This window comes from Brachyhypopomus gauderio, chromosome 18 (assembly GCF_052324685.1).
Source record: "Brachyhypopomus gauderio isolate BG-103 chromosome 18, BGAUD_0.2, whole genome shotgun sequence".
NCBI lineage: Eukaryota > Metazoa > Chordata > Actinopteri > Gymnotiformes > Hypopomidae > Brachyhypopomus > Brachyhypopomus gauderio.
The window spans coordinates 8,851,188-8,864,366 of record NC_135228.1 but is presented as its reverse complement, the minus strand read 5'-3'; the positions used below and the strand labels follow the sequence as shown (position 1 = coordinate 8,864,366).

At 39.2% G+C, this 13,179-nt stretch overlaps 1 protein-coding gene across 2 annotated transcripts in view; it reads right to left on the bottom strand.

Moving 5' to 3' along the window:
• Positions 1 to 286: 286 nt before the first annotated feature.
• The window catches only part of ppp2cab (protein phosphatase 2 catalytic subunit alpha b), a 30,451-nt gene continuing 17,558 nt past the window's right edge, over positions 287 to 13,179 (bottom strand). The window contains exons 1-7 of one of the 2 annotated variants that reach the window (XM_076979361.1): positions 12,387 to 12,741; positions 2,963 to 3,172; positions 2,643 to 2,816; positions 2,443 to 2,532; positions 2,182 to 2,343; positions 1,893 to 2,011; positions 287 to 889 (exon numbers count right to left, since the gene is read on the bottom strand). In XM_076979361.1, coding sequence (XP_076835476.1) covers positions 817 to 889; positions 1,893 to 2,011; positions 2,182 to 2,343; positions 2,443 to 2,532; positions 2,643 to 2,816; positions 2,963 to 3,172; positions 12,387 to 12,488 — 930 coding nt within the window. In that variant the 5' untranslated portion in view covers positions 12,489 to 12,741 and the 3' untranslated portion in view covers positions 287 to 816. Of the gene's footprint in view, positions 890 to 1,892; positions 2,012 to 2,181; positions 2,344 to 2,442; positions 2,533 to 2,642; positions 2,817 to 2,962; positions 3,173 to 12,386; positions 12,742 to 13,179 lie in introns of those variants that run through there. The other variant, XM_076979362.1, reaches the window with a different exon arrangement.

The window sequence follows — 13,179 nt, the reverse complement described above, 5'->3', positions numbered from 1 at the left end:
ATAAACCTCTGACAAAGTAGGCTATTGTTTATAGCAAGGTACTTTATAAAGTTGGCTAGGTATATTGTATAACCTGCACTGATCTATATGAAAAGTGAGTTCTTTTAGATTCTTACATATTTCATACGTTTTATGCACGTCAATCCTTCTTCTGCACCTATCTCCGTCCTTGGTTGTAGGCAAGCAGGTAGGTTAGTTAAATCTCATAACTAAAACCCCTACAATGTGACTACAGTGAAGACCACAGACACAACTGCTGCTTTCAAGCAAAGAAGCAGAACAATAATTAAGGAGCATCTTCCATCTTTATTATTTAGCTGGTGCCCATTGTACAGACATTTTACCAATCACAAGAGTTTAGTTCATTCCTGTTTTTCTGCCTGCCATAAACAAACCAGGCTGACATTGTTAAATAAGGTTATTTTTTACTTCTGTACATGACTGCTGAGATTGATGGATAAAAAAAAGAAAAACCTACAAAAAAGTTGCAAACATGAAGTTCACAAAATATACCATAGAAGGGACAATGACTAACAATGTCTGTTTACTGGCTAGGCTTACAGATTGGAGGATAGGAGTAAGAAGTGAAAACAGACAGTACTGGTAATATCTTATGGTCAGGATACTGGACAGAGGCTTCTGAATATGGCACACAACATTTGGTCCATGTACACAGACTTTTTCTGAAAATGTTTTTTGTTGTTTTAAATAGCCATCTTAACAGATTGTAGTTTTCTATATAGTTGCCCATAACTCCTGCCCTGGGTTCAAGGTAAAGTAGATAATTAAATCATGGCAATACTGCACAGTACAGAATTAAAGGAAGTAATCAGGTGTGCGGCGGGTCACATGTGGTTCTCCTCTGCGAGGTGCTGGGTCAAACTGCAGGCTGTGTAGAATTAATAGAAATTAATAGAATGCAATTAATAGAACGCAAACTTTTTTTTACCTTATCAGTGGCACAGATACACAATAAAGCTCATGAGCTTACTTATGAGGAATGACCACTAGCTAGAAAGTGCTCTAAAACTGAACCGAATAGACTGTCCATACATTTTATAGTGAATTTTAAGCTAGTATCCACTCTAATACTCTGAGGTTTGCTGTCCGACTGGAATCCTTTGGCTTCTCATGTTTTATCTGGTTTTGTCTAAAGGGTGAATGCTTTGAATATAAATTTATACCCTAAATTCAGTTGTAAATAACGTTAATGCCGCTGATGAAGACCTCAAATGATACATAATATATACTAGACATAATATATACTAGATATATAATAGACCCTCACAGATCTGACCTTTTTTTTTTAGGTCACTAAAAGTCAAACAGTAATTTCCCAATACAAAGAATGAATCAGATACACACACTAAGGATAGCGGCCATATCTGCCCCTTAAGGCAGATTTGTTAAGTTCATGTTGCTAATCTTATTAACCAGACAAACATTTATTATAGACAAATTCTATGCTACCTTTTTAACTAGTGTTGTAAATCACATTAAATATGGCAAAAAAAATTGGTTTGACATTTAGCTCTGGTTGATTTCTCAAATGGTAACAAGAAAGCTTAAATGACTAAATAAGCGAGAAGTCTGGTGGTGACAGTATGCCAGGTCAATCTTAGATAATCATCCAGTCTGACATAAGCTAATTAGTAATCCAAACAGCTGTCCCAAAACCCTGAGTAGTACTTGAGCCAGAGCTCTACACCTCTGTAAAATGTAATATTCTTCCATATCCAGCTGACAAATATTTGAGGTTATTTGCTTTATCATCTGCTAACCTTCTTAAACAAAAAACTTGAACATTGTTAAGGATATTAATCTTTGAACAAGATGCAGATGAATTATGAATATTTTTCAGAAAAAAATATTCTAAGATGTTGAATACTTACAAAGAGTATTTCAGGGTGTCATCTAGTTCCATGATAGCTGCCTGATTTCCACAGCGATAACAGTAGTTAGGTGCACTGAAAATCGTTACAACATTGCGATCATGGCACCAGTTGTAACCCTGAAAAGAAACACATGCATGACTTCAGTGAAGGGAATGCTGTGCATTGGAGATTGAGATCCAATTGCTAAAGTTACTTGTGTTATGATAAAATTGTAACAATACATTAAAAAAGGGATTAACAATATTGTCTTTGAGACTTCGTGTATTTTAAAAGATATTATATTCACCTCCATCACCAGCTGGTGTGCTCTAGAGACCAAGGTAAGGCCATTGGCATGATTGAAGGTTTCAGATATGTCCTGACCAAAGGTGTAGCCTGCACCTCTAGGAGAGATCCCCCAACCTCCACGGTCATCTGGGTCTGACCACAGTAAGTCACACATGGGTCCCTGAAGAGAAGGTAGTGTTAATTATTTTGCACAACCAAAGAGTGCCAAAGATGAATGTCCTCCTCCAGTTCCAAACCATAGCTGTGTATTGTGCTATACCTCGTGTGGAACTTCCTGCAAACGGTCCAGTGCACGGATGTGATCCAGTGTGTCTATAGATGGTGACAGTCCCCCATGCAGACAGAATATCTGAGAATGAAGAACAAATTAATGATTGTCCCTACTCCCACAGACTAAATTCATAACATCTAAGAACTGCTGAATTGTTTAAATTTTACCAAATGCGAATGTGAAAGTACCTGGCTGTCTACCAACGCTGTAAGAGGAAGATAATCAAAGAGGTCTGTGAAGTATTTCCAAACATTTGCATTGCCATATTTCCTTAGGCACTCATCATAAAAGCCGTATACTTGTGTAATCTGTCTGCTTTCGTGATTGCCTCTGAGAATTGTGATGCGTTCACGGTACCTAACCTGAAATAATAAATTCAACAATTAGTGAACAAATTCAGAAATGTTAATGTAGAATATATTAGTACAGGTAGGTTTTGCAGTTTGCTGTGTCACACACACACACACACACACACACACACACAAAATAAATAAGTAACCTCAGGTACCTTTAGAGCTACAAGCAGTGTGACTGTTTCCACAGAATAATAGCCTCGGTCCACATAGTCTCCCATGAAAAGGTAGTTTGTGTCTGGTGACTTTCCTCCAATTCTGAACAGCTCCATTAAGTCATGAAACTGACCATGGACATCGCCACAGACAGTAACTGGACATCGTACCTCTTGTACATTGGATTCCTTTGTCAGAATCTCTTTTGCCTGGTAGGAAGTAATAGAATTAGTTTATAATCCAAGTTCCATAGTAAATAACATATATTATCAAAGTTCAAAATTTTATAAAATGCTGACTGTTTCAAAACATTCAAATTCCTACAAAACAAATCCCAAATTACGATTTACTTGATGATTTATTGAGCATGCACATAAGTAATATCCAATGCACTATTTTTTTTATAAATAACACAAGATTGAACACACAAGTACTATAACTACATGTGCCATGGAGTGGTAGCAAAAAAATATATATAATAAGGCAATCTAGCTCATCAATTCACCACCTATAAAGCACTTCAACAAAATGTTTAATTCAAAAGGAACGATATCCCAAAGTTTTATAGGATTGCAAGTCCTCAAGTACTTGTAAAGTCTACATTTTCTATACAACATATGCACTGACGTGTATTTTAAAATCATACTAATAGGTTTTAGTATTTAAAGGCTTTGCTATTTAGCTATTTTAAACACCGGGAATTTAAAACACACACAAAAAAATACACCACAAAACTCTATAAATTTGAGCACATCACCGATCAGAATTCTAGTGAAATGAAAGAAGAACTCAATGCCATATGTTTATATTAAATGACAATCAACAAATATCCTTTTCACAATAAATGTAGCTTCTAATTTGTTAGCTGCTATAATATTTGATATGAAACAGTGAGGGAAATTATAAACAGCTTGAAATATCTTCAGGAAGACCTACTAGACTTCTGATTGGTTTACAGAATTAAAATAACAACTACAGATTTTAGGGACAATTGAGTACAAAGAAGGCAACTTGAAATCATATAACAGTATGTAACACTGATGATGTGTCTAAGTTGCACCTAGAGTGTTTGTAATACTAGCTGAACTGGTTAAGCCAGTGACAATGGGGAACAGGCTGGTTGATGACCAGGAATAGTTTGGTGACTGCTGGAGGAGAGACAATTGACAACTGGAAAGACCGTAACCGGGGCAGAGAGGGTCAGCAACCCAATCTGCAGCTCTCGTGATGGGGCACCCACAAACCTACTAGACAATACCACCAGGGGTGCCCGAGGGGGGGAGGGTGCACTTGTATGTATGAGGAGCTAGTAGGCGAATGCCAAAGCAGGGGGTGGGTGCAGAGGGCTCGCCGGCCAGTTTTTCATCAGGGCACTAAAGATGCTAGGAGTGAAGGGACTGCAGATCAGGAAAGCCATCAAAGACATCACAGACGCCACAGAAAAGGCACCAAGATGGTTGTGGATCAAGCGGGGGGATCTGTGGGCTACACAAGCTACTTGGACACAAGCAGGGGCCTGATTAACCCTGGCTGGGTCACCTGGGCGAGGGTGTCTGTTGTGAGACCCGAAACATCCAATAAACCCAGGATACAACACTGATGATGTGTCCAAGTTGCACCTAGAGTGTTTGTAATACACATCTTGCTTCAAGCCTTTGGTAATTTATGTGCTAGACCATACAGATATAGGGAAGTGGGTATTACCAGAAAATCCACAAATCCAACACAAAACCAGATTGAGGAAGAGCATGTGCCAACCAAGTACAAATAATGATCACCAAAAACAAAAAAAGCCCCAGAGTCTATAATCAGATAGGTGTGCCAAATGCTTCCTAACTGCTGTGATCCCCAGTTGGCTTGTTTCTGACAAAAGAAAATACTTTATTTCAAAACAAATTCAAATGTCATTTATTCAAATGTCACCAGATGTTCTGGTGAATCTTTATCAGGAAAGGGAGAAAAGAAGAGCGTTAATACTCATTTCATTGTATAGCCTAGTGGGCGGTATATCGGTTCGCACAAAAAAAGGCGTTTATTTGTTATCATAAGCATTTTTCATATACTGGCCTCACTTGTTTAAATAGCCTTCACATGTCCGGACCACAGCACATGTCATTAATTGTTTCTCAAGGGACACTTTTTATTGCTGCGCCACTAAGCACACATGCAACAGAGCGCAAATCTAGCTTGCTGAAAACGAGGGACATTCTGAAACAAATTCTACCAAACATTGAAGTAAAAGATGATGCCCCAAAGGAACTTTTACCAAAGAAAGGAGCAGTGTCTGTTGTCAGGAAGTACATAGGGTTTTAAAGGTCGGATGTGGACCAGTCACTTACTGCAAATGCAGTCAAGCAAAAGTTGTCGTGGCTGGTTCTAACAAAAGCAATCTGCTGCACCACCCATAAAGCCGCTTATACTTGACGCGTTGCGACTGGCGAGAGGGTCCGTACAGCAAAAATGGCGCAATCGCGGTGGCACCGCTGTCGCGTCGCGAGATCGTGCACCTCTTGATTTTTATAACATTGCACGTTCCGTTCTTCAGCACCGTTTTGCGCCAAGTTATGTTTGCAGGGTTCATACACCTTTACAAGATGGAATTGAAGCACTTGTACGGCACTTTCAAGGTCTATTTTCAATCATTTCCAGCACCTTCAGCTTAATTAAGTTACATATTTATACAAATACACATATGGTCAAAATGATTCAAAATAATTTGCTTCTTATCACATTAAAAGAGATGGTACCATATCTTTGTCAATGGTTGTATTGTGCTAAAAATATCTTACCTTTAAATAACATAAAATGTATTATAATTTTTTTATTTAAACATTACGTGTAGCTGGTTCACATAATTTGTATAAACCTAGTTTTGATGTCTGAAAAATGTTTTAAATAAAAGGTTTTGCATTTTTACTGCAACAGTCATGCTATATGATTCATTCACTTACTTTAGTGCTACCATTTGAAAACTGATCATGTGGGGCCATGCAAATCTGTATTACATGCAATACTTGGAGACATTTTTCTAACAGTGAAATAGGGTACTCTTAACCACTCTACTGCAGTATTTCTTTTCGCAATCAATGCAGCTAACATCATGCATGGGGGGAAAACTGCCAAATACTGTGAAACAGATATAATTTTAAAAAATACAGTGATATAGAATTTTGGTCATACCACCCAGCACTAGTATAGCCTATAGGTGTTTCCTGACTTTTGAGACACCCTGTACATTGTGCAAGTACAATTTCTGAGCCTGATAAAGTGCAAAGGGGATCGTGTGCATGAGTCAGCTTCTTTCTACAAGCATCATGTTGCAGTTTCTTTGAACACAAAAGTGGCTTCAGTTACTTATAGTTCAACATGTTTATTTCCAGCCACACCCACTGCCATGTATGTATCAGATTTGTGATTCCATACAGCATGCTACAAGGTATGCTACAAAAAACACTGTTGCTGACTGCACAAGACTATAGATTTTGACGTATTTATGCTGCATTTTTGCTTGTTTGAAACAAATCACAAGTGAAATATATATATATATATACACACACACACATACATATATATATATATATTATATATATATATATATATATATATATATATATATATATATATATATATATATATATATATATATATAATATATGGGGAGTAAATACAGAAACAAATGAATAAACAGACACAACAAGTATTTTCTACTTGCTAAAAAATTCAGTATTTATTTTTTTGTTCATTAATATCTGCATTTCTTCATCTAGCAAATAAGGACTATGCTAGCACATTATTAGTAAATTGAACAGAAAATAAAAATACAATGTTTTGCTGCATCTCTACAATAATTAAATGGGATTGTGATTAGGCCTGTGTTGAAAAAATCGATTTTCCGATTCAGAATCGATTCGCATATGATGATCTGATAATTGATTCGTACGTCCAAAGATCGATTTTTTTAGTTAACTTTTACCCCCGCCTCGTCACTGAAGTCACTGAATTCACGCAGGCGTGCTCGGTCTAACTAGCTGTAAAACAACATGGCGTCAGACAGTGACGGTAACGACGATAGTCAAATCAGAAATCTAAAAGCAGAAGGACAGTTTATCCAGTGTCAGTGACTATTTACAATTAGTCTGACAGTTTACCCAGTGTTTTTACAGTTTAAAAAAGTTAAAAATGTTCTTGTAACGTTGTGCGCAAGGCGATGGACGAGACAGAATCCTTTGCACTTTCCAAATCGTTACGTTTATTACATTTACCGAAGCGCAGACAGCGCACATAAAACACGTTTACATAGAACATGTACAGAACGAGCACAGGACGCTGCGCGAACGCACATTAAATAGACAAACCACACAAACCCCACGTGATGACGAGACGAGCCACAGGTGAGACCAGTGACTGTATGGTCTCTGGGTGAGACGGATTATCACAAGACGCACCCACGGAGATCTACCGACGCAGACAACGTTAACACTCGCCCAACAGGGAGGGGTCGGGGACCGTAACATGACAGTTCTGTTCTTATATTCGCACTTTAAAGAAAAATACACGTTTACATTTTATACTTTCAGTTTATTAAGTGTGAGCACTTTTAAAATAAAAATGCATTTGGTAGCAACAGCTTTTGGGTGAATTCTTAATTATTTCAATCATAATAATAATGCACTGGTTAGTGTCCCAGTAGGGAGTCCACTGTTGCAGATATAGACACCTCAAAGATGTCCTCTGTTCATTGTCCTGGATTACCTTTCTTGAAGGTAGATTTATGATGACCCTTTTCACCAGTCTTCCAGCCATCAGTAACTACCAACTACCAGTAACTATTTGCTGATTAATATCGATATAATACTAGTTTTAACATGTTGCTTTTGTACATAGTCAGGAAATAGCTCAAATACATTTTTAATAACACTAAACCCCGAATCGGATCGAATCGATTAAATCGGATTAAATTGAAATAAATCGATTCTTAATCTTCAGAATCGGATCGATTCTTGGAATTTGGATCGATACCCAGCCCTAATTGTGATGTTTCATAGCCCCAAAATATAAACCATATTCAGATGTAGTTGAGTGATTTTTGATAGAAGACATTCAGTTTGAGTCTAGTTAATACACTATTACAACAAGCCAAGTTGTACTGGCGTCTCCCAACTAAAATGTTCATATATTTAATATAACTGGAGAAAGTACATTTTAGGAATGTACCAAATGACTATACAGTGACCGTAATTTCTCATATAGCCTAACTCAGGGGTGCTCATTACGTCGATCGACGAAGGAAGTGTCGGTCGATCGCGAAGGAATGTGCGTAGATCGCGTCACATAAAATAGTAGTAGATGAATCGCAGTGTAAAGTGTAACTCTTAAGCAGGTTTAAGCCTGGTTTATACTTTCGCGAGTGACTGTAGCGCGCGGCTCCGCCCACCTCGCGCGAGCGGTGTAGGCGTTTATACTTTCGCGAACATCGCGAGCGTCGCTGCAGTGTTCTCCGAAACGATAGGTGGCGATAGGTGGCAGTGGAGAATAAAAAACCTCTGCAAAACCGGGGAAAGAACATTTTTACCTGACCAGAGACCGTATATATACACATCAGGCATCAAACGTAAATATGACTTTGCAATGTTGTAGTAGATGAATTGCACATCTGTACTGACGGTTGTATTTTGATTGACATTCACGGTAGCCAATCTGCAATCCACTCAACAAATTACGGTCGCCACCCCCCCCCCCCCCCCCCCCCCCCCCCCCCCCCCCGCTCAACAAATTACGTTCGCCGCCCCGGTAGATCTTTCTGACCTGGTCATCTTATAAGTAGCTCGCAAGCTGAAAACTGTGGGCACCCCTGGCCTAACTGATTCCATGCCGATAACATTTAACCTTGTTACTCCTTCTTGAGTTCAGACTACTGTAAGTGGGTTACAGGCTGTCAAGAGTGTGCACTTGTGGACATGTGCTGCAGCAGGAAGGTGGTGCTTATTGTCAACTCAAGAAGAGCTTGCTCACTCCAATCCAGACTCACTTCATGGGTATGGTACTAGATCAGGGGTAATCAATTAAATCTTTCCGCGGTCCATTTTTGGCAGATAGCTCAGACCTTAGGTCCGGGTCCGCGGTGGCGAACGAAAGTTGTTGAGGGGGGGGGGGGGGGGGGGGGGGGGGGGGGTGTGAGGGTGGCGAACGAAAGTTGTTGAGCGGGGGGGGCGAACGTAACACTCAAATGGGTGGTGAACGTAACACTCGTCTAAAAATAAATTCTCCGGTTTAAAATATAGTCTCCCGTTAAAAATTTTTTGGCATTTGGGTCCGTATCCAGTTAATCAGGAATGTGATTGGGTCCGGACAGGACGGCGTTCGGGTCCGGATCCGGACCGCGGTCCGCCATTTGGTGATACCTGTACTAGATTATCAGTCTATGACTGCAGCCATGTCACCATGGCACACATTTTCATCCTGGAACTGCAAAACTGCCTGGCCCATGACATTTCATTCAGCCTGCTCTTGCACCTGCAAGGAATGCTTACAGCAGCTGTACAGTGTCTGACATTGGGCCTGCTGGGACCAGTTTTGGATGATGCAACTTGGCCTCAATCCAGACCAAATAAAATAAAGTGATTGTTACTTTCAGCCAGACATGCATGTCCACACTCAGACCTTGGTAGAACTGAACGTTTCTTACAGCTTGGTTCCACTCAGATATTATAACTGACAATTAGCACCTTGTTGTGGCCCATTCTAAAAATAAACCTTTATGCATTTAAATATATATGAAGAAGTGCAGTGAATGTAAGACAGATTAAACTCAAACTATATTATTAATAAATTTTACATAGCACACTGAAAATAAGATGTCAAGATGTCAATGAAATATTGCAATCACCATTGCTTTTAAACAGAAAGGGGTTTCAATTCATATTTCAGTATTTATTTCAGTTTTTTTTAAGCCTGTTGCTGGACGATGACAGGAAAATGCTGAACTACAGTCACCAACAACTTGGTTTAATGAGTAAACAGAAAAAAAACTGATGATCTAAAAATTATTTAAAACCTCACACTTTACAAAAGAAAAATAACCTTCTCCAATTATTAGCATTTATCTTACAGCTGTAGTAATAAACAGACAGCTTAATATATTGGATGAAAATTACTGGTTATAATTATCCATCAAAAGTTCAACACTGAACTAACCGATGACAATAAATTTGAAATTATCTTTTGTGCGCCTCTAGTATTGAGTATCAACTACCAGTGTTGAACGCACTCCCTACCAGCTCTGCACATAACATGTTGCATACTGAAATCTACATTCCCCAGATCAGCATCTCTAAGGGAAGTTAATCTGACTCCCTGTCAGTGCAGCAACTCGACCCAGGATAATGCAAGAGCTCCATCTACAAGAGAGCTGTATGCTAATCAATGGAAACTGCTCTGTTGGTGGTGCAACAGAAAAAGAGAAAGAAAATATCCAGTGAGCGGCAGTTCTGTGGGCACAAATGCCTCGTTGATGCCAGAGGTCAGAGAATGGCCAGACTGGTTCAAGCTGATAGAATGGCAACAGTAACTGAAATAACCAGTCGTTATAACCGAGGGATGCAGAAGAGCATCTCTGAACGCACAACTCGTGTCAACTAAGAACAGGAAATTGGGGCTAAAATTCGCACAAGCTCACCAAAATTGGACAATAGAAGGTTGGAAAAATGTTGCCTGCTCGGTCTCGATTTCTGCTGCAATATTCGGATGGTAGGGTGAGAATTTGGCATCAACAATATGAAAGCATAGATCCATTCTGCCTTGCAACAACGGGTCGGGCTGCTGGTGGTGTAATGATGTGGGGGATATTTTCCTCAGACAGTTCAGCTCTTGACTATAGACCAAACACCTTTGGTGCCACCTTGTGGCCTAATCCATCCTTTCTACCTAATATGTTATCACCCAATGTTACAGCCCGGTCTAGGACGGTGGTCGTAACGGCAACGAGACGTGTGGGTACGTGTCTGCATACACAGATTTCTTATACTTAGGCATTGTGCGTCAATTAAGGAATCTATTCATCAGATTGGCCAGTTCTTTGTTTGCTTTGGAAACCACACAGTGGGTGCTCGTCTCTCAGAAACAGTGACTTTGGCTGGTTAAAAAGTAATTATGATGGCTTTTCAAACAGAGGATATTACATCCGTCACAATGTAGTTCAGTTAAATTAAGAGAGGTATTTCCGCTGCTATTATGGGGCTGCCACTCGATATTTGTGCCGCAACCGCTTCATCAACTTTCACAGGTTTTACAGAATGACTGTGGCCTCAGCTACAATCCTCAGTGCTAACCCCAGCCTTGTCCTACTGATTACACTGATATGTAGTCATCCTTAGGCTAAACCACCCTCTGACGGTACAGAGGAATATAATAGTTATACAGCTAGCTATAAATGTACCACAAATACACGCAGATCAGCTGTGGGTCTAGTTTTGCCCGATTACACTGTAATTAAAAACATCCTGGAAGCCTAGTAGGCCAAAATGACAAACTATTGCTTAAGAAAGTCTACCTGAATGTCGGCGCAGAATATAGATCAGCTATATAGCTAGGATGCCATCATATTATCCTAGCTCTCTTGGCTTTTCAGTAGATAGTTAAGATAACCAAGCTATCCTGTCACTAAAAATCCTGTCATCTAAAAAACGTTCACACGCCTTGCAAACCGAAACGATAGCCAAATTTTCCAATTGCTCAGATATAAAATACTGTCGCAGGGAACAAAATCATAAGCCTTGATCAACGACGTGAACTAACACACTGCATCAGAATAAAACGATTTAATCAATTAAGTAAAGCGAACGACTTCAACAGTCGGCGCCATTTTGAGGATCCGTGTAATGAAAGAAAGACGAGCGAGAGCTCGATATCTAGTCATTTAAGTGAGCGAAATTAACGTGTATCGTTGCACGTTAAAAAGTAGCTAGCTAAAAGGCTAACCATAAACCTTAGCCTGTGGCGTGTGTGAGCTAGTTATTTGAATCACCAGCATTAAGATTTAGTTCGCCAAACATCTGGTAGCTTACGCTAGCTTAGCTCAAGCCAGCTAGTGGAGCAACGGTTCTGAATGAGCTACAAGCTAGTTAGCGCTAGCAAGTGCGAAAATAGCTGGATAGCTCGCTACTAATGGCTCTACATTAATGTGTCAATGCTCGGGTATTTATCAGATTCAAAAGTGTACATTTTATTCGCGAATTAATGTGAACTTTTCCGGTTCGTTTTGCTGAAGTTGTAGTGTAAAAAAAACCTTCCGGCGCCATCTTACAGTGGAGCTCACTTGAATAGCTGGCCAGCGCTAGCTGAGGAGACACTACCTCTTTCAGAATGCCGATTTAAGTTTGAAGCCAATTATTGTTATAAAAATAATCAATCTGTTCTTATACATACCTTCTCGCAGAGCGTTTTGACCTGGCTTTCCGTCAGCTGTTTGCATTCATTAAGTTGTTCGATCCATTGATCAAGTTCCTTCGTAAACGCCTTTTCATCCATTTCTGTTATGTTCGCTATTTTCAAGCGATTTTGTGCAGATTAATGTTATTAAAAATAAATCCTCTTGATTTCGCAGCCCTTATCCACTTTTACGTGAATGTCCACACTCTGCTATGCGATTAATTTGAGGGATTCATGTAGCTGCTACTCTTTAATATTTATAATTAAAAATTGCCAAATTGGACCAGGAAACACTAAGGCGTAAGTCGCCACTGTCCTACCGCGAGCCCCACCCTGCCTGCCTCATAGAGACTACACCGTATGGGCGCTGTAATTGGTCAAACGCAAGAGACCTCGCTTTCCGTATTGGTTGTCTAACAACCAGATTCTAGCAAACTACACCTTAACTGAAGTCGTCAGTACTTGTAAGCGTATTTTTTTTGTAATATTCTTTGCTGAGATGATCAAATGTTATGACCAGAAGTTGAATTCATTCCTTAATGTGAATTCCTTCTGTATTTATTCCTTAATGTGAAATCAATCTTGGCACATTATTAAGACCCAAGTAAAACGGGAATGTAAACTAATTTGTACTAATCAATTTTACCATACTGAAAAATTATTTGGATTTATTTTATTTATATGATTTGTTTGCCTCTCAAACCTCAGTTCTTGAATCTTGTAAAGTTTTAACATTTCATATAGGCTACTGCTGAAAATCAAAATTAGAGAACACAAAATTTCCTAAATG